The sequence below is a fragment of the Biomphalaria glabrata genome, chromosome 9, assembly GCF_947242115.1.
Source record: "Biomphalaria glabrata chromosome 9, xgBioGlab47.1, whole genome shotgun sequence".
Classification (NCBI taxonomy): Eukaryota; Metazoa; Mollusca; class Gastropoda; family Planorbidae; genus Biomphalaria; species Biomphalaria glabrata.
Window position 1 is genome coordinate 39,324,137 of NC_074719.1, and position 22,756 is coordinate 39,346,892.

Below are 22,756 nucleotides of genomic sequence, written 5' to 3' on the forward strand. Positions count from 1 at the left end.
CAATAAGTTAACACATCTGTAAACACAACAGAGGCTCTGTTTTACTTCTTTATCTTACTGCTCGTTTCCTCTAATAAACGTTTTCCTTTGAAAGCCATTTCGAGGCCGAGAAGCCTCTCTAGGGTGGTGGAAACAACAGTAATAGAAAACGTTATGCACGGAGAGAAGATTCTACTTGCATTTTGTTTTTGTCGAGGTGATTGTCAAACATTCTTTAGCTGTTTGATTTGAATAAAATATTTCCATATTAACATCGTCTATATTTTAGGCGCAAAATTATTTCATCACGGCAATTTAGAAATAACAAAGCTAGCAGAGATAGCTGCCAGGTCGTGTGATATGCACCTTGTCACGATGGTCCGAAGTTCAAACCCTGCCCGCTACTCCCCCCCCCCACCTCACACACCAACCGTCATGTGGGATAATCTTCAATTTTGAAGGAACATACAAACATGCATAACAAACCAATATTTTTTTCCCCACAAAAGTTATTCAAGAACACATACATGTCCAACCCTCAGAAATCTTTAATCATAATTGCGATAAAAATCATGTAAAACAAGTTCTTAAGACATTTGTAAAAAATAAAGTCATACTTATCACAGTGCTTAACAAAATATCAAAAAAAAAAAAAAAATTAATGCAGGTGCAGTGAATAGGAGTGTGTTATATTGAATGCAGTATAATGGAAGGAAAAAGAAAAAAAACAACACATCATCACAACCAAATTAAATACCATTGTATAAAAACAAAGCTTCTAAGCTTAATACAAAGAACACAGCTAGTCTGTATGATGGAGAGCATAAAAGGTAATCAACAACATGATAGTCAATATACTTGTTTTGTCGGGCTAGTTATGTTATTGCAATGTACTGATAAAAAATCAGTGATCTATGTTGTACACACGTGACATGAGTAAGCCAATGAAAGGTGTAATGGTTATTTAATTGTCAGCAGAAAAGGAGGAAAAAAAAGGGGGGGGGGTATTGAAAGCCTTGTAGGAAAATTAAAATTCAGAAATAGATATAAGTTTTACAAATGGAAACGACTTAAATAGGCAATGCTACAAAGCTTCAGAAGTCCCTCAATACATAAAAGTAGAATATAATAATTAGTCTAGTCTAACAGGTTTCTATCAGTGTGTGTATTATTAGAGATATATTGTTCTTACCATTAATCACAAATGTATAGAAGTTTGAGTATTATTAGAGACATGTTATTTACCATAAATTAAACCTAGATGTATACTGGTATTAGCATTAAATAACTATAAACTTGAAATCTTTTAACATCAAATGAAACATTCTTGTCAAATACAGACTTTAATTTAAAAAAAAAAGAAGATGATTACATTGTGCTGAAGTGTGCTCATCCCACTCAGAACAGACAGAATCAACATTACAACAAATAAAAACTAAAAAAAAAATAAATTATTCAGTACATAGTAGTAAAAATAAAACAAAAAAAAAAAGGTGTTAAAAAATAAATCAATTTTTTGTTCTTGGAAACCATGAATAAAAAGGAGGCTAGATTGAAAAAGAAAATCCTTTCTAAAGAAAAGCTTATCTTAGGGGAATAATTCTGCATATGCAACTGTATCACTCAGGAATGTAGAAGTTATTTCCCTTTTTTGATATTACACAAAATAATTAATTACCAAGATTTAATTGACTAATCTGTTGATTTTTAAATTGTTTCATATTTTGTTAGGCACAATAAATAATTGTTTCAATTTTCAACTTAATCCCAGTATGGGTGTGGGAGAATAAAAGTGTACAATTATTTAAGGGGGAAAAAACAAACACATATAAGATATCTGTGAATACTGAAGGATTAGTTTTCCTTGTTTGTTTTTCACCATAGTTTAACTACAGCCAGCATTGAGCTGGAAGCATGATGGCTGTGTGTTAAACCACTAGGCTTACATAATGGGGTTCCTGAGTTCAAATCTTGGTGATGACTGTGATTTTTACTTTTGGGATCTTTAGGGCACCTCTGATGGGTACCTGACATTTTGTGGGGAAAAATAAAGATGGTTGTGGTGGTCACATGACACCCTCATAAACCATGGGCCACAGAAACAGATGAACTTCACATCATATGTCCCTTAGATCACAAAGGTTTGAAAGGAACTTTACATCATATGTCCCTTAGATCACAGGGTATGAAAGGAACTTTACATCATATGTCCTTTAGATCACAGGGTATGAAAGGAACTTTACATCATATGTCCTTTAGATCACAGGGTATGAAAGGAACTTTACAACATATGTCCTTTAGATCACAAGGTATAAAAGGAACTTAACAACATTGAGCTAAAATATGATGATGTAACTGCTAATATAAATGTTATTTGACAGACCTTATCAAGAACATTGTTAATAACTTAATATTATGGCAGTACATCTACAATATGAAATATTATTTTGTATATATAGTTTGATTTAAATAGCAGTTTCTTTGCTCATCGGAACTCCATGTCTTTCTTAAACTGATAGACATTTTAAACAAATATTTAGTATCAACAGGAGCAAGGACTATTTCAAAAGAATGGCGTCTAGATTTTAACCAAAAAGCTTGAGAATTTCAACGGATAGGAGTAGATTTAACTGACAAAACAAAAGATGGTCAGACAATACATACAAATTATCAGACAATACATACAAATTATCTTAACAGATGAAATTTTATTTTTATATAAAAAAAAAACAAAAACATGTCATGGATATCTCAGGCATATTAGTAAACAAAATTTTGAAAAAAATGGCAAAAATGAATGCTATACGAAAAATATGATTTTAAAAAAATATTTAAAAGCCTTACCAAACTTAAAAAAAACTCATTCCAAAAGATTATAATATCAGGTTACGTGGACTTCAAAAAAAAAAGCCCACAAAATTATTTTATTGAAACTCTTGAAGGCAGTATTGCTAACGACTATTCATTCAAATAAAAAAAAAAACACTAATCAGACGTCAACAAAACCATTTTCCCTTCAAAACTTTTCTTTTGATTCTTCCTAAACTCAAACAAATGTTTTAGCTCAAGATTTGCTGGAAAATAACATTAAAAAAACAACCATACAAAAACTAATAGTATGTAGTATCTGTCGAATTTTGTAGCTAGAACCATTATCATAATATTGATAACATCAGATGTTTAAGGTAGAGTAGATTAAGCCTCAAATGGTATCTCTATGAAATATTTACTTTGACTAAGACTTTAAATCTACTCTGATTTTCCTTTGTGAGGCTGCATAATTAAAACATTTTTTAAAAAGCAAAATTATATGTCTATAAAAATGTGATCAGGCAATTATGGGTAATAAATACATTCAGTCATGAAGAGTTATCTTTTAATTGATGTTTCTTTCCCTTAAAAGTCAATCTTTTGTCTTAGGAAACCACACAAGCCCATCCCCACCAGCCAAGATCTTCAGGATCTGATGGGTCTGGCTTGGGCTCTTCATAGGTACAAGGAAAATAAAGCCTGCAAAAATAACAAAAGCTCTATACTTCTTTATTAATGCTATGTCTGAAAAAAACAACAACATATGGTCATTTTAATAAGGATATGCAGACACAGTTGCAACCTGCATATTTTGTTACATCTAATGCAGACAAAGAAAATACACAAAAGTATAATAAGACAATGGGTCACAAAAACAGATGACCTTTATATCATCTGCCCTATTGCAAGCCCTGAAAGGGGAACTTTACTTTTTTTATAATAAGACCAGTAGCCTTGTATGCAAGTGAGACAAAGACACTGATAAAGAACCAAAAATCTACTGAATACTTGGAAAAGGAAAATACTTACAAATACCTATGGTGATATACAAGAGAAAACTGGGTGAAGGAATAGCATTCTGTTTGACTGCCCCAGAATTGCTAATCTCCGTCTTAACAGGTCTGGGAAACCAAAAATTCTCGACCTGTATGCACTACACAAGGCAGCAGGGTTTCTGTCCAGGACTTTTGCAAGAGAGGATTTGAGCCTCTCAAGCCCTCACTCAAATGGAGTTTGATGATGATGATGATGATAAAGACAACCAAAAAGCTACTGAATACTTGGGAAAGGAAAATACTTAGAAAAATCTATGGTGCTATACAAGAGGAAACTGAGTGAAGGAAACTCACTAGCCAGAAATGTATGAATTGTATTAAGACCCACCTATAGTGACAAAAATGAACAAGAACAGAATACAGAGAAGCAGCTCAGCTTGAAAGAATGTCAGAGAACAGAGGAGCAAAAGCCAAAAGTCAGGCAGCCCATAGGCCAACCATGAATACAATAAATTGATGATGTAGAGACAGATCTACAAAAGCCTAGTGTTCAGGCATGAACATGAAAGGCTCAGGAAAGATCTGAATTGAGGGATGTGCTGAGTGGGCCAGAACCTTCCAAGGGTTGTCGTGCCACTGGGACAGAATGCAGACACAGACATTCTGTGAGTCTATTTTTCTCTAGTCAACATGTTTGCCTGACTTCGGCAATGGTTTTTTTTTTCGTTTGTGTTTCAAACGCATGTCTTAAAGAGGCCATCAGAGTTGATCTTTATAGCACTTCCCAAAGTACATCTGAACAGTTCTGTAATGCTGGCACATGACAGACTTCTTCTAGGTAATGTTCTAGAAAGGGATGCCTAGTATCTTGTGACATGGAGGAACACTTGAATTTACTTTGAAGATTCTTTGCCAGGACCTTATAAGGTCTCATGTACCTTAGGATTCTATCGCATTTCCTTCTAATTTGAGATCATTTGAATGGTTAAAACTAAGCATCCCAACTTCATTAATATTAACTCTTTCTCTCTGTAATTATTTTCCACATACAGATGGAATTCTTTAGTTGGCTCATTAATGTTTCACTAATTAAACTTCAAAAACTTTTTTGCATGTAATCAGGAAATGATATATTAGGTATATAATTGTAGAAGAATGCATGCTCTTTTTATATCATACAAATTAAAGTTTATAAAAACAAAAATAAATTTAATTTAATTGGGTCAAATCAACTTTAGTATTCGTCAGTTAGGAGTCAAAGAATTAAATTGCTCTTTCTGGTTTGGTAATGGGCATATAATATGATTGTATATATAGCTGAAGTATATCAGTCGAGACATATAATTATATATTTATAAGAAATACATTTCTATCAAACAACAATGATATATATATATATATATATATCACATGAATAAAAACTATCAATAATCTGCTTTAGTCAGTGGCCAAGATTTGCAGCCATACAAGATTGCATACATATCTGAATTAAATCAGTGGAAAAAAATTGACTTATTTATATTATATACATTTCTATTTAATAACATAGAAATATATCATATGAAGAAAAACTGTTTCTATATATGTTATAAACAGTGTTAGAAGGTTTTGATAAAATCTAAAAATTAAAAAAAAAATACAAAACTAAAACTCCTTGGTAATATCACAAGTTCCTCAGAAGTTGCAAAGACTTTCCTTCAGGGTACAGTACCAGTAAAAAAGAAGCAGAGACAGACAGTGATGGGAGGACAAAAGAATATAACTGACGGCATGTCTTGAAAGAGATTCTGTCGAAGGCAAAAGACATGAAGTATGGAGAAAGATGGTCAACAGATCTTGTGTGATGCCCCAAAGGTCCATCAGACTAAAGAATAGATGAGGGTGAGTTAACCAATGTAATGTACTATAGAATTTTATTATTCAGTTTCTCAAAACTCAGAAGGACATTAAAATACATTAAGCTTGTCTGTCATTTTTTACTTGACAACAAAATATACAGGCCATGTGAAATGCTACACTTATTCTTAATCTTCAGAATCAAAGACAGTGCTTTATTATTAATCACAAGAAGGGATCAAGAAATGTTAAACACAAAAAATTCTATACTTAGGGGCATAACTATTGTTAATATAAGCATGAACATGTATAATGTCTATCTAAATTAACAGCCTAAAGAAAGACATTTTAAGACATTGCTATAATTACCTGATGCATGTAATATAATGTTGACCCTGAAAGCTGTTGATTAAAGCATCCAACCTTTCATTGTTAAACCCTTGTCCTTCACTATCACTAGTCAAATGATATTTGACAGTTTCACAAGCAAATACTGGTAACTCTGTAATATGTATAAAAACTATGTATTCATTATCTACTTTAAGAATCCTTAGTGAGATAGCTATAATATGACTAAAACAAAAATTTAAAAAAATGTAAGAGTAATATGTGTTAAGACTTTGTAACTTATATTTCGGTCATCAACTATGAATTCCTGATGAAACCCAGCACTTTCCCAGGGTCTCAACTGAGAGAGTTCTGAGGGTATTAGCAGAAAATATTTTCTTCTCCTAACCTGGTATCAGAGGCAATCAAGGAGGATTTTCTCCACAGTGAGGCTAAACCACAATTTCACAATGGGGATCCTAACTTTAAAGGAGTGTGTATTGTAGGTGTGGCCAGGAGATGCACTGGAGATGGTTGCGTAATGGTTAAACGTTAATCGTAGGTACATATAAAGTAGTAAAAATTAGTTAAGTTGCCCCTTTCAGACCTTGCGATCCATCGGGCAGATGAAGTTAAGGTCATCTGTTTCTGTGGCCCATGGTTAATGAGGGAGTCATGTGGCCAGTGCAATGACATACTGCCTTTATTTTTACCCAACTAATGTCAATATCCATTAGAGCTGGGTGGACTGGGTACATGTATAGGGTCAGATAATAAGTTAGATACATCAAACAATCAATAATTGTGAAGAGAGCTGTTCAGTTTTAGAAAATAAACACAAAGATACACACAGGACATAATTATCTTCTCTTTTGAAGGGAGGTCTGTATTTTACAAGACAAGTTGATCTAAAAGACTAAAATACACAACATAAAAGGTAATACCAAGTTCAAGCATAATATTTTCTTCAATGTATATTTAAAAAAAAAAATGGCCACAAACTTGTTTTGCTGAGCCACTTGACCACTCTCATGACAGTCTTTGAAAGAGGCTCAAATAATCTGCCTTCTATCCTACAAGGAATAAAGAGTCTTGATGTAAGGGTGACTTGAGAGTACGGATTGGCTTGGTTCAACTTTTGATCTTTGATATAAGTGAATCTAATGACCTGAAACACACAAACATTATATATAAATATATATGTATAAAAGTAAAGTGTTAGGTGCTTCTTTCAGACCTTGTGATTTGAAGGGCAGATAATGTACAGGTCATGTCTATGACCAACAGTTACTGAGGGTGTCGTTTGGCCAGCACAATGACCAACCACTTTTACTTTCCTCAACTAAAGTCAGATACCCATTAGAGTTGGGTTGACTCAGGGGCGTCACATGAAACCCTGCTCATTAACCATTGGCCATAGAAATAGATAAATTTAACATCATCTGCTCCATAGGTCGCATGGTCTAAAAGGGAAACTTTACTTTTATCTCAGTTTCATTACAAGGATTATATTCTCTAGTACTGCAGTTACCATCTGAGATTTGCAAGAACACAAAAATGTGGCCAGAGGAAGCAAAACAATGGACATGTTAAAGGAACTTTTTCAAGGGGCGGGAATGTAGATAGATATTTTTTTGGATGGGCAGGGGAGAGTGGTGTTGCTAGTGAAAACTTATCTTATATAATACAGACGTTACTTCAAAAAAGAAGATGATTACATCCTACGCGTCATGCATTTAGTCATGCATATTAACCAATGACTTAAATTCTGCCAAGTCACTGGTTTTCCTGGCTAGCTCAGGCAACCCATTCCATGCTCTAATAGCACTAGGGAAGAAGGAGTATTTGTACAAATTTGTCCTAGCATATGGGACGAGGAATGTGCCTTTATCTTTGTGTCTTTCAGAGTATTTTATTAAATTTTGTTTTTGTATTTGAAGATTATGGTTCAGAGTTTTATGTATTATTGCTAATTTACTTTTGAGCCTTCTGTCCTGAAGGCTTTCTAAATTTAGCGATTTTACTAAAGGTGTTACTCTAGTCAAATGTGAATATTCGTTTGTTATGAATCGCACTGCTCTATTTTGTGTCTGTTCTAGTTTCTTAATGTTTTCTTGAGTTGAGGGGTCCCAAACAGAGGATGCATATTCTATTATTGGCCTAACCAAGGTTAAATAACATTTTAGTTTTATGTTCTTATTTGATTTATAGAAATTTCTTTTAATAAATCCTAATGCTTTGTTTGATTTTTTTGTAGTTTCATCAATATGTGGATTCCATGACAGTTTTTCATTTATTATAACACCTAGGTATTTTGCGTTTTTAGTCTGTGTTACTGGTTTGCCATGAATAAGATAAGTGGAATTAATTTGTTTTAGTTTTTTTGTTACTCTTAACAACTGACATTTTTCTGGGTGGAAAGACATGCTCCAATTTGATTCCCATTTCTGTAATTCATCTAATTCTCTTTGTAAAATATCTGTGTCTTGTGTTGTTTTTATTGTTCTATATATTATGCAATCGTCTGCGAATAATCTGACTTTTGTTCCTGAAGTAATGCAATTTGGTAAATCATTTATGTAAATTAAAAATAGTAGTGGACCCAAGACTGTTCCTTGAGGTACACCTGAGTTTACTGTTATCGGTGTTGATTTAGAGCCATTTATTATTACAGTTTGTTCTCTCCCTATCAGAAAGTCTTTAATCCACTGATGCAGTGGACCATTAATGCCGAAATATTTTAATTTTTTAAGCAAACTATGGTGGTGAACTTTGTCAAAAGCCTTAGAAAAATCTAGTAAGATAGCATCTATTTGTTCACTATTATCTAAACCTTTTGAAAAATCATCAATTAGTCCTATTAGTTGTGTTTCACATGATCTATATTTCCTAAAGCCATGTTGGTATGGTGTGAGGACATTATGTTTGTCTAAGTGGTTTATGATGTTGCTACATATTATGTGTTCTAGGATTTTACATGTGATGCTGGTAAGTGATACTGGTCTGTAGTTTCCTGGGTCAGATTTTTCTCCTTTTTTAAATAGGGGGGTGACATTAGCTTCTTTCCAGTCCTTTGGTACTCTGCCCTGGTTAAGCGAAGCCTGAAAGAGTATTTTGAACACTGGGGCTAGTTCATTACTTACTTCTTTGAGTAATCTAGCTGGAATACCATCAGGTCCAGAAGCTTTATTTGGTTTGGTGTTGGCTAATAGTTTTTGAATTCCATTTTCTTGTACTACTATATCTTCTATGTTGTCTACTTGGTTCAAATTCAGTAATATGTCTTTGTCTCCTGGGGCTGAGAATGCTGATGCAAAGTATTTGTTTAGAATGTTTGCTTTAGTTTCATTATCATTATGTATTATGTTATGTTCATCTTTTAATGGCGCTACGCCTGTTGTTTCCATTTTCTTAGACTTAATGTATGACCATAGGTTTTTGTTGTTGTCTTTAGATATTACATTGTTTATGTATTCACTCTGCAGCTGTCTGCTTACTTTTTGGGTTAAGTGTTTAATTTGTATATACTTTTTGTAAACTCTTTCTGCATTAGTTTCTTTAAATTTTCTATATAGGTTTTCCTTCTGTTTACAAAGCTTCTTTAGTCTATTATTAAACCAGCATTTATTTATTTTGTTTGATGTGTATTTAGTTGGTATTTGATTTTCTATAATGCTTTTAAGATGGTTTTTAATGAAATTCCAGAGGTCATCGACTGGTTGGTTAATGTCTTTTTCTAATAAGAATGTTTGTTGAAAGTTTAATGCAGCTTGGTGTAGTTGTGTTAGGTTACATTTATTCCAGAGTAAGATTTTTCTTTTGGGTTTTGTATTGGCTACTGCTTTTATCTGACTGTGTATTTTTATGATCTCATGGTCTGATAGACCAGGGATAATATCATAATCAACTACTAATCCAGGTTTGTTGGTTAAGAAGAGATCTAATGTGTTGTTTAATCTAGTTGGCTTTTTAATGATTTGATCTAAACTTAGGTTGTGTAAAGTTTCTATGAAAAGCTCATTTATGTCCTTAAGGTTTTGGTGTTTATCTATGGTTAGTGTTTTCCAATTTATATCAGGTAGGTTGAAATCACCCATAATCCAAAAAACTGCATTTTTATTTGTCTCTTTAAGTGTCGTAATCTGATTACATAGTTCCTGCATGTATTCTAAACTAGAATTTGGTGGTCTGTAAATGCTGCCTATTATTAGGGATGTTGAGGTGGTATTAATTTTACAAAATGTTGATTCTATATTTTTTGAGTTAGGTAAGGTAATTTCTTCTGCTATAAGAGTGTTTTTTATTGCTAAAAGAACTCCTCCATGATTATCAGCCCTATCTTTTCTAAAAATTTCATAATTACTATTGAAAATTTCTGCATTATAAATTTCAGGATGTAGCCAAGTTTCTGTGCCTGCAATTATGTCTGGTTTCTCACATTCTAATAAAATTTCTAAGTCTGCTGTTTTGTTCCTAATGCTTTGAAAATTTATTACTAAGGTTTTAAGGTATTTTGGTGTTACTTCTTTAGTAGGTTTGTTTAGTGAGGCTGTTGTATTAATTTTAGTAGATTTAGGTTTAACAGGAGTGGATCTGGCTAGTGGTTGGTGAGTTTGGTTTGGGATGGTGTTTAAGAAACACTTAACATCCTTTTAAATGAGCAGGAAAGTTTTTTTTTCCAAATTAGACATACATCTCATTTAAAAAAGAACTTGATTCATTAACACTCAGCCATACCTTTGTGTAACGAGACTCATTCAGTCCAGGATTTTCAGCATAACCAGGGGCATGAGAGTCTAGTATCCAGGGACCTAAACATAGATTGAACCAAATTATTCAACTTTCATTTCATAAATAATTTAAAAGGATATATTTCCATCATAGTAAAAAAAACAAACATATAATATTACCTGATCCATATTTTCTTTCCAATTTTACATATACAGATTGAATGTTGGATATCCGGCAGCCCTGAAAAGATCACAATTTAATATTAACTGTGCACCTACTGCCAGTATTGAAAAGATGTTAGGAGATAAGACACTGATATTGTTAGATGTTAGAAGATAAGACACAGATATTGTTAGATTTAGGAGATAAGACACTGATATTGTTAGATGTTAGGAGATAAGACACTGATATTGTTAGATTTAGGAGATAAGACACAGATATTGTTAGATTTAGGAGATAAGACACAGATATTGTTAGATTTAGGAGATAAGACACAAATATTGTTAGATATTAGGAGATAAGGAACAGATATTGTTAGATGTTAGGAGATAAGACACAGATATTGTTAGATTTAGGAGATAAGAAACTGATATTGTTAGATTTAGGAGATAAGACACAGATATTGTTAGATTTAGGAGATAAGAAACTGATATTGTTAGATTTAGGAGATAAGACACTGATATTGTTAGATGTTAGGAGATAAGACACTGATATTGTTAGATGTTAGGAGATAAGACACAGATATTGTTAGATGTTAGGAGATAAGACACAGATATTGTTAGATTTAGGAGATAAAACACAGATATTGTTAGATGTTAGGAGATAAGACACAGATATTGTTAGATTTAGGAGATAAGACACAGATATTGTTAGATGTTAGGAGATAAGACACAGATATTGTTAGATGTTAGGAGATAAGACACAGATATTGTTAGACATTAGGAGATAAGACACAGATATTGTTAGATTTAGGAGATAAGACACAGATATTGTTAGATGTTAGGAGATAAGACACAGATATTGTTAGATGTTAGGAGATAAGACACAGATATTGTTAGATGTTAGGAGATAAGACACAGATATTGTTAGATGTTAGGAGATAAAACACTGATATTGTTAGATGTTAGGAGATAACACACAGATATTGTTAGATTTTAGGAGATAAGACACAGATATTGTTAGATGTTAGGAGATAAGACACAGATATTGTTAGATGTTAGGAGATAAGACACAGATATTGTTAGATGTTAGGAGATAAGACACAGATATTGTTAGATTTAGGAGATAAGACACTGATATTGTTAGATGTTAGGAGATAAGACACTGATATTGTTAGATGTTAGGAGATAAGACACTGATATTGTTAGATGTTAGGAGATAAGACACAGATATTGTTAGATTTAGGAGATAAGACACAGATATTGTTAGATTTAGGAGATAAGACACTGATATTGTTAGATGGCTGCCTAGTTGTGTGGTATGCACTCTGGACTGTTATCTTGATGGTCCCAAGTTTAAACCCCACCTGCTTTCAACCCTTCTGTCAGGCAGGAGATTTGGGCTAGGATGTAATAATCTTTGACTCTAAAGGAACATCTGTAACATGTAAAAGAAAAATCAAATCAAGCCAAAACAACAAAAATGATGTCATTTACATGCAAAGTTAAAGATGATATTTAACCATTTTCTTTGCATGTAATTGACATATTTTTTTTTTAATGAAGTGATAAATTTATTGGATTTTTCCACCCCCTCCAGGTTTAAATGACACAGTTAATTAAAAAAAAAAAAAACACCATTGAACAGAATTAAAACAAAAACATGTCAGACTTACTGATTGCTTTTTCAACCAATTGGATGCTTTGCTCAGTGTCTTCTCAAATGTGGCAAACTTTATCCTCAGATCAAGACCTTCCTTAGACTGCATAATCTCTGGTGCCTCATCGTAGAAACCTTTTGAAAATCGTCATACCAAGTTTTTATTGAGCATAAATATTAAAGACATCTAACTGGATTTATAACACTATATAAAGGACTTTGGGTTACTACTTGTATTTAATATTCAATCTGCAATAAAATTTATGAGATTTGCTATAGGCTCCTCATAAATGGAGTTTGAAGCATAGATTTAGTGCTGAAACAATGAATAAACATGTCATGTAACCAAAGCCAGATTTATTTCTAGGAAACATAAGCAATAGCTTAAAGCCCCAAAGAAATATTTAGCATTGACACATAATAAATGGACTTAATAATAATAACTTATATAACAATTTAACTTATAGAGCGCTATAAACAAACAGAATGTAGGTTCAAGGCACTTTGATAGCATTAAAAACATAAACACGAGAGCTAAAATGACAAACTAATCTAAAACGTTTTAAACAGGTTGGTCTTAATGTTCTTTTTGAATGTAGTGTAGCATGTTGTCTGTGTGAGATCAATGGGGAGTGATTCCCATATCTCAAATAGCTTAGGGCTTTCTAAGGTCTAAACACAGAACAGAAACACATAACAGCAGCACCAGGGTACAACAATTATTTGAGTGATAAGATGAAGAGAAACACATTTTGAAAAAAAAACAAACAAAAAAAAACAGTCTTTGGAAGAAGCCTTATGTGTTTGATTCAAATATAATTCTTTGAGAAAGCAAGTGTGGAACAAAATGTGGGCATGATTTAGGCATGTAATCACAGAACCAGATAACTCTGGATTGATCTTTTTGTGGTACATGGGTCACAGCTAGATGATGAGGCCAGGCTGGAAGTCTGTTGTGCGGGTCCTTCTCGTAGCTTAGCTATAATATATTTCACCATATTTTCTTTATTTTCTTCTCTCAATAACTAGCTAACTGCTCTTACATGTTCACCTTCACCTATCTCTTAGTCTGTTAAACCGTTGGGGCACCACACAAGATCTGTCAACTGTTTTTCTCCATTTCTTTCCATCTTTTCCCTTGGACAGAATTTTCTTCAATGACAAGCCTGTCTGTTCTTTTGTGTTGTCTTTCAATCACTTTCTCTTTCTGCCTTTTCTTCTTTTTCCAGGTACTGTTCCATGTAAGAAGGTCTTTTAAGCCCTGAGGACTTTTGTAATCTTGTCAAATGTTTGAAAGTTGCATTTTTTACATTGGTTAGCAGGTTGCTTTGGGGTTTCATTGCTGTATTAGTCCTGTTTCTAATCTCTTCATTTGTCAGGCATTCTTAGTAGGTGATACCAAGGATCTATTTGTAGCATCTTAGTTCCAGTGCTAGGATCCTCTTTTCAAGATCAGCAGTCAGCGTCCAAGATTCACAATCATATAGGAATGTGGCAGTGAAAAATCTATCTGATTTTAGAGTCAAGGGCTATGCTTTTGACTTTCCATATTATTTTGAGTTTTGCAAGTGCTGCATGGAGTGTGCAATTCTAACCAAAATTAACTTTCATAAAATCTCTGATGAAAGAAATGATTAATAGTTTTCATTGTAATAATTTAAAGATGGTAAGTTTAGTTAACTTTTAGACCTAGAGGTTTAGGAATCTGTTCAATTGACAGTGGGTATGTCATCGTAGCTAGAAGAAAAAGATTGATAAATTAAGAAATTACCAAAAATCACACACTTTTAATTTCCTTAGGCCCAAATTCTAACTCAAAACCCTCATTGAGACTTTCATGTACTTCCCCACTTGGCTGCTATGTCCTAAACTATGCCTCTATTGTTTTATTTTAATTAATCTGATATCTGAGTCTGTCTGTTTCAGTAGCTGCTATTGATTTTTCAAACACTAATTAAGCTGACTGCTTTTCTGCACTCAGAATGCTTTCTTGTGTTTTGTATTTACATATTTGTGTTTTTATAAGATAAAATTTCTGCCTTTTGTGGGATTTGTGCTATTTGAATGCAATTTTCTTTTGTTCCTAAAGGGACCTTTTAAGATCTCATAATGTTATGAGCATTAAGCCCCTAACAGTAAAAGGAAAGTCAAATAGAAGATAATTATCTTATAATTTTACTTTGCACTGGTACTGCTGACATTTCAAAATCTTAATTTCAAAGAATCATTTTAAAATGTAACAGAATAAGAAAAAATGTCATGAGAATGCTGATCAAATTAAACAGTAAAAGTCATAATTGTTCAGTGCCACTAAGTTGACAGTAGGGTTAAATTATAGATTTGGCCACCTTCAGTCTTAAAATGATGATCATAGATCATTTCTTAAATAGTGACTATAGTAAAGTTTCCCTTTCAAACCTTGCAGTCTAAGGGCAGATGATGTAACAGTCATCTGTTTATGTGGCCTATGGTTAACGAGGGTGTCATGTGGCCAGCACAATGACCAACAACCTTTACTTTTCCCCAACTAATGTCAGGCGCCCATTAGAGCTGGGTGGACTTTGAGGCACTCAAAGATCCTGAAATTAAAAATAGTGACTATAGAGCCCAATTTTATTTCAAGAAATATTTGGTGTAGACCTCCATTTTATTTTACTTTTTTTTTTTTTTTAGATTAAAGAGTTTTTGGCTGAGTTTAGCAAAAGTATAAACAGGCTCATTTTTCTAGGCATAAGTCATCTCAAATTGCGAAACCCAAGTATCAGACTTCATGCACAATACACAACTGGGATTCATCCACGAATTGGAGATATTCACAATAAACTAAACGTCAAGGATATTAAATTGAACATCAATTTCGAAAACTGAAAATAAAAACAACTCTTGGGTATAATTTTAACAATATCTTAATGTGAGGCAGTTAATATTCATATCAAATCTTCTTACTAGTTACCTAATTACCTATTTGTTTTTAAATAAGTTTGAAGTGAAAGAGTAAAAATCTAGTGTTTCATCCATGCTGAAATTATTTGTGCTAGTTTTTGGTGTAGCCTAAAACCTTTTTATGCACTTTGCAATTGTTGCAAAATGACAAACTAAAGCTTTGCACAAACAGGTTGAAAATGAAAGTATAATAGAAATTATAAATTACAGACATTCCTTCAAAAGAGAAAGTTATTACATCCTTAGCAAATATCCATCTAGTCATCAATGTTAATTAGAGACTTCAACTCTGATAAGTCATTGGTTTTCCTGACTGATTCAGGCAACCCATACCATGCTCTAATGGTACTAGGGAAGATGGAGCAATTATACAACTTTGTCCTAGTATATGAAATAAGAAATGATGTAAAATATTGGGCTACTGTTATGACAAAAATGCAAACAAAAATCATTTCAAGGCTGATCGTTTTTTTTCCTTTCATACAAGATTCATGTCACTTCTAACATTATGTTTTTATGTTGATTAAAAAGTGTATTGTATATTGTTCACTGTTCTTTTATATTAAATTATAATAAACCATATAAACTATTCAATCATTAAAGGGAAATATATAATGTCTACATGTGTAACACAAAATTGCACCACTTGACATTGGAGAAATTTCCCTTATCTAATATAAACAGCTAATTAATTGTTTTAAATAACCTCCCACCAATTGACTTATGAAAATTTCCCATCTTATCTAAAATAAAACAGTTAAATAGATGTTTTAAATAGCTTCTGATTCTTCTTCTTCTTCTTCTTCTAGCCAGCTTTATTGCTGCTGAGCTGTGAGCTCTTTTGCAGACTGTGCCAAGGAAAAAAAGTGTGCTGTTTTCTTCAGTTGTTTAGCACTGCCGTACAGGGTGTTGGTTATGTTTTTAATTACCACCTGAACAAAATAAACTCCACACAACTACCCCTTTGCAGACACTGCACCCACCCCTCTGAAACCGTAAACCATATCCTCTTTGAATGCCCCTCCCTAATCCACCTTAGGCAGACCCTACTTCTATAGCTTCTGATAACCCAAACAATTATTTCATACACTAAATATATTCTTTAAGACTGCAGTTTTGTAAAGATGATATTTATTGCTATGGATGCAAAGGAACTTACCGACTTGCTCAAAGCATGGCTTTCCTACAATGTAGTAAATTCTAAAAGCATGAAGGAAGACCTTTGCATTGCCACCTCCTTCAGTCCAGGACCCAGATTCAGGAAGAAGTTTGTCAGAACTGTTAGCTTCCATACATTTGAATGTCAGTGTCTCCATGCTAAGGATATGTCCTGTAACACCAACATAGAGTTTTTACTTCAATAGATGAATACACTATGAACATCATTATATTGTAGACACTTTAATGGAAATCTTTAAATTAAATCATTCATTTGCGTTCCTAAATGCCCTATAAGGTGCACAATCTAAGGTTCCTAATTGTGTAAAATGAACTATTTTTTTGCTCAGTTTGAGGACTGTTACATTAGGAATTGGTTAAAAGTTTTAGTTCTGCGTCTTAACTACATTTAAATCTTTATCTTGATTGTAGTAACTCAACCGTTCAACTACTCAGACTGTAGGTTGTATTGTTTTCATAATTTCTACTACTATCTTTGGTTAATCCTTCTTTTAAAACTACAGTGATTATTTTTATGCTTGTCCTATATAGATTAGATGTCTAAAATCATATGAACATTCAGAGGTGGAGGTATCTTGGAAGGCTTACATGCTGCGATACAACACTATGTTAACACAACTCAGAGTCAAACCACAATTTCAAATTATTTGTCTGAGTATAGATTTGAAATTAAGCCCCTTGTTAATCCAATAGCTGCTACTGCGGTAGGATGAATTTTTTCCGTTAAACGCCAAATGTGTTAAGATGCAGTTGGACGCTAAAAGCAATTTTTTAAATGTCCATATCAGAAGAGCTCATCATATCTCATTCAAAACTAGAACAGAAGTGTGGAGACTTCTTTTATTGAAAACAGGATATAGTTTTTTTGTCAGTGTATTTTTTAAACCAAAGTGCTCATATCAAATTGTATTTAAGGCCTACCCAGGAAATAGAGTATTTTTTAAGCTTGTCTATGTTTTAAAGGTATTAATAGAATTATTTTTTTAACTAGGCTTTTTTTTTTAAATTGTTTATCTAATTTTTATTATGAGATATTTTTTATTCAAAATTTATTTTATTTAATTTTTTTTTCTGAATCACCTCTTTTTGCTTAGGATCATAAGGGTAGGGTTTTTCAAACCAGAAATCAGAGCTATTGAGTAATGTAAACAAGTGATTTATGCCACTCCGCTAGAAAAAAATATGCATAAACTTTACTCTCACTTTTTCTTCCTTGCTTCGTTCCATTATAATAAAACATTATAATCTAAAATGCCATGTCACCTGGGATGGGTTTAGTCTGTAAGTGTCTGTTGAGTTTCTCCACAGTCTGACTCAGGTTGTCGAATGAAGGGAACGTGATGTCCCCAATTTGTCTGCTAGTGGCTATGCCAACCAGTGAGTTTAAAAATGTTTTCAAATCTCCGCTGCTGTGGTCAGGCAAAACTGTGATGTAACCAATTTGTTGACTTGGACCGCTGGGGTCCACATTGGGAATCAACCATAACCTGGAAGAATTTTATTTACTTCTGAATATAATAAAGAAACATGGAAAAATTACATGCAAGAAAATTTAGAACACTTTAACCTGGTTAATAAAACAATACAAACATTGTGAGGTAGAAATATTTGTTATAAAACCTTTATTTTATATTTTAAAAATAATTAAATACAAACCCTGTTATATAATATTGTAAGTAATATTTTAAAATTCTTTACATTTTTTTTAAAGTCCCAACTTAATTGTATGTATTTAGAAAAATACTCTTTCTCATTAAAGTTATGGAGGCACAGTGGCTGAGTGGTAAAGTGCTTGGCTTCTGTACTGGGTGTTCCAGGTTTGAATCTTGGTGAACACTGAGATTTTTTATTTCGGTAGGGCGCCACTGAGTCCATCCAGCTCTAATGGGTAGCTGACATTAGTTTGGGGAAAGTAAAGGCGGTCGGTCATTGTGCTGGCCACATGACACCCTCATTAACTGTAGGCCACAGAAACAGATGATCTTTACATCATCTGCCCTATAGACCACAAGGTCTCAAAAGGGAACTTTACTCTTTTTACATTAGCATTAAAACAAGATATATCAAATATTCAATTTTAACCCTATATTGCACAATACAACCTGCTGAAATGTGTTTTGAATAGGAGTTATAAAAAAATGTGTAAGAGGTTGGGGTATTTGGGAGAAGGTTTTTTCCCTGCTGCCTTTATGTATTTAGTAAACACAATTCTGCTTGAATAGGGCATCGAACCTCAAGCCTCCTTTTTAGGTAGCCAAGCCAAGTTCAAGCGTACTTAGTCTCTCGACCACATACATCCCACTATACAAGGATCTTACAAGATTTTACTAATTTAAATATTTATTTATATCTATATTTATTAGGCTTGACTGCTATTTTTCTTCAGACATACTATCTACTCTTTAATAGACCTGTTTGATTAACCAACCTGAGAACTCTGACAAATACATTTTTCCCATTGGAGGCCATATGGCTCAGGGTAGAATCATTATCCAAAGAAAAGTCTGGGTTTAGTTTAGTTGAGACAGTTTCACATTTGAAAACAGAAAACTGAGGATTTTGTAGCAGCCATTGATTGGCTCCTTCTATGACACTTCTAAAAAGGGAAAAAAAATGATAACACTAAAGTAAAAGTTAAGTTTAAATGTATTTAAATTATGACATTTACATCAAATTAGTCACATACACTTTTCTAGATCAAAAGATTTTTCTATGAAATAGTAGTGTGAGAGCAATCATGGAAAAGTGAGTGTCAGACCATTTAACCAAATGTCAATCCATAACATGGTCAGACTGTTTTTGAAAAACAAAGCCTGTTTTTGATCCCATTAACTCAACACAAAAGTTATAATTTTACAAACAAAAAAAAAAGAAAATAAATAGTATAATGGGCTTTTTTAACATCTAACAGCACCATCTACAATAATAAATACCTACAATTGTGAATTAACATAGATTCTATGAAAATTTAGAATATAGTTATGTTTTAATATTATATAACTGTGTACATAAATAACATTAAAATTCTAGACTTGTCGTTTTTTAATTCTGATAGCTAAATAAAAAAGTGCATAACTTAACAACGTGTTTCAACAAATATAAAAAAAAAATGTTGGCTAAAATGTTAATTAAAAGTGCTATGGCAAAACAAAATTCTGTGTACAAAGAAGAACATAAAGAGAGTAACTAGTAGAGTATGAATCCAAATTGGAAAATTCCAAAATATCTATCAGATCATTTATAAAATCCAACTTTAAAAAAAAGCAATTATTTCATTTGACTTATGAGGTTTCATGTAAATTTGTTATGCACCATGAGACCAACTGACTCCAACTTCAGCCTGCTTTTCTTTTTGGGTGTGCTACCATATCCTTTGATTATCCAAGATCATTTACTAGGTAACAGTTGTTTAATTTCAGAGTTTTCTCTCCTAGATAAACTGCTATCCCTAGCTAATGAGCTTCATATACCCAGTTTTAAATTTAGAGCACATTTTATCTCATTTATTGCTCTAGTCATCTAAATGCTCCAACATAATTTGAGCATTGAACATTATTATAATTATTACAATAAACAATATTACTTCCAATCCCAAACCTCCTGCAGAATGGCAAGGAATGGCAGCAGACAGAGTTTGAACTTGTGTCCATCATAATGAAAGTGAAGGGCATACCAGGCAGCCTTTTTGTTATATTCTATAAATATTTTGACTGCCAAATAGCAGACTGAAAATATACTCATGATCCTTATTTAATTAAAGGCCTTTTATGTGATTTAAAAATGTGAACATCCAGTGCTGAGTTTACAAGTACTTAAAAAAATACTAAAATACAAAAACAACAATGTTGCATTGATAAAATTTGACACCAAATTCCCAAAGGTCTATCAAAGAACAATACTAAAAAAAAGTATTTTTAAAAAATATTTACAAAAATTTTAGACTTATTCATTTTACATTCTGTAAAATATGCTAATTTAACAAAATATATATTTTTTTTAATCCATTACCCAAAATCAGCAAAGTCTGGTTCCTTTCCATCAAATGTTGAGCCAAGACACTGAGGTGTAAAATCTATGTAAGTCAAGGGTGGAATTTCTTCTTTCTCTTCACTGACATTGTCTTTGTCATTTTCACTCACAACACCTTCACCTAATTCTATTGTTTCACTTTTACTTTCAGCCATGTCTATTAGTAGATTCTAGCAATAAAATATAAACACAAACTTATTTTTTAAAAACCTATCTAGTTGATAAAAATCAAACAAAATTTATAGAGAGCTATATGCTATAGCAGTGATGCCAAACGTAATCGACCTGTGGGCCATTATAATATACGACATTCGTGTCGCAGGCCACATGACCAAAACGATACAAAAAGGAGAAGAAATTGACTTGAAAGTATAAGAAACCTGTGGATCTAGCACTTATATTAATTAATGAGAAATTTAAAGCATTTTTTTTTGCATCAGAAAAGGGCTTTATTTCTCTACTAAGAATGTGAGCAGCAATGTGTAGATAGCTTTACCACCGACTCATTTTGTCTCTTTTTGGTAAATATTCTCATAAATCCTCCAATCTCTAGGCATAACAATCTTTTATTTTTGACTCAAATCAAGAATATCACCATATTGGTTTCCTGATGACATTTTTTTTAAAAAGCCACAATTTCCTTATAAGAGAAATATGTTGTAAAATGTTTTACATGTTTTGGATGTTCCTTCAGAGTTGAAGATAATTACTTCCTAGTCCAAACCTCCCTCAGGACAATGGGGGATGTGAGCAGGCAGGGTTTGAACCTGAGACCATCGATAAATCTGAACGACAGTCCAGCGCGTAAACCAAAAAAAGTAAAGATAAATTCAACTTTTCCAGGAAAATTCTACATTCAGAGTCCCATTTCATAAATGCACAAATGTTAAAGGTCAGAGAAAAAGTGAGATCCTAATATAGGGAAAGATACTTTTTCAACTTTTTTTTCTACACTTTATGCCGACGTTTCAGAGGGTCGGATGGAACCACATTGCTTGCTGGATATGACCTGCGGGATGTATTTTGAGCATCACTGTGCTATAGCATCATAGCAGGCTATAAAAGATCTAGTGAATGTATGTACATATTATATAATATAGCCTAATATAATTATAGCATATTGCAGTGTTTCCCAAACTTTTTCCAAAACACAACATTTAACACATTCAGAGTGTTTAGTAGAACACTTTGCCAACTAGTTAATTATTTCAGTAATTTGTGAAACACTAGCTCTTTAGGTCTCATGGAACACAATTTGGGAAACACTGTTCTAGATCTAGATCTATGACTATAGAATCTAATTCAATAATAAGACTACAGTTTTAGATCTATATAAAATCTAGATTTAGATTTACTCTTTATAATGAATAATGATTTAGATCTACCTAGATCTAATCTAAATAATGCCTAGATCTATCTAGATTATAGTTATAGTATATAGCCAATAGCGAGAATCGAAGATATATTTTAATATTATTTTTATAGATTCTAGATCTAGGTCTAGATCTAGACTCTAATAAGTCTATAGACTAAGATCTATAAATAATAATTATATTTCTATAATCTAAAAAGATTTAGAATAATTAGAATTTAGTCATTCTAGCCTATTTCAATTAAATGTAAAACTCAATTAATGGTCGAATTACTTAGATTTAGAGCTAGGCGTAGATCAATTAGATTTTATAATCTAGATTTTATTTATTTTCACACTCACGTGTTTGTTACGGGTTGTATTCACAAGTCGTTTAATAATTTTAAGACTAATGACTAAGACTAAGACAATCAATCACTGAATCAGTGAATCACACCACCAAAAGTCCAATTTTAATGCCAATGCCAATGTGACTGATTATGTGACTCGACTCAATTGTCGAATCGATGTTTTATTGTTTTAAATGAATATTTATTATTATTATGAATATTATCATGTCTTTATCTAGGCCTAAATTCTAAATCTTGGCCGCAAGTAGAGACATGCCGCCATTCTTGTTGTTCTTGACGACAAGTACCAACAGGGCAGATAAAATGTTCAATCTATTTTTTTATTTCGACTTTTAATTTCATAATAAAGTATTTAGTTCATTAAATGACTTATTTTAATAGGCCAA

The 22,756-nt window shown here is 32.5% G+C and overlaps 1 protein-coding gene across 1 annotated transcript; it reads right to left on the bottom strand.

Annotated features, from left to right (window-relative positions):
* Positions 1 to 509: 509 nt before the first annotated feature.
* On the bottom strand, positions 510 to 22,648 carry LOC106065516 (uncharacterized). The gene is made up of 11 exons (XM_056041888.1): positions 22,363 to 22,648; positions 20,628 to 20,818; positions 19,048 to 19,215; positions 17,883 to 18,106; positions 16,600 to 16,770; positions 12,514 to 12,632; positions 10,859 to 10,919; positions 10,686 to 10,759; positions 6,951 to 7,116; positions 5,991 to 6,123; positions 510 to 3,489 (listed from the first exon to the last, which is right to left on the bottom strand). The coding sequence occupies exons 2-11, from the start codon at positions 20,801 to 20,803 to the stop codon at positions 3,396 to 3,398; spliced, it is 1,386 nt and encodes a 461-aa protein (XP_055897863.1). The 5' UTR covers positions 20,804 to 20,818; positions 22,363 to 22,648; the 3' UTR covers positions 510 to 3,395.
* Positions 22,649 to 22,756: the final 108 nt, after the last annotated feature.

Coding starts and splice junctions, on each gene's coding strand:
- LOC106065516 (XM_056041888.1), bottom strand. CDS start 20,803: ATGGCTGAAAGTAAAAGTGAAACAATAGAATTAGGTGAAGGTGTTGTG. Junction 18,107..19,047: donor GTATTTGTCAGAGTTCTCAG/GTTGGTTAATCA, acceptor AAATTCTTCCAG/GTTATGGTTGATTCCCAATG. Junction 12,633..16,599: donor GCCATGCTTTGAGCAAGTCG/GTAAGTTCCTTT, acceptor GATTTTCAAAAG/GTTTCTACGATGAGGCACCA.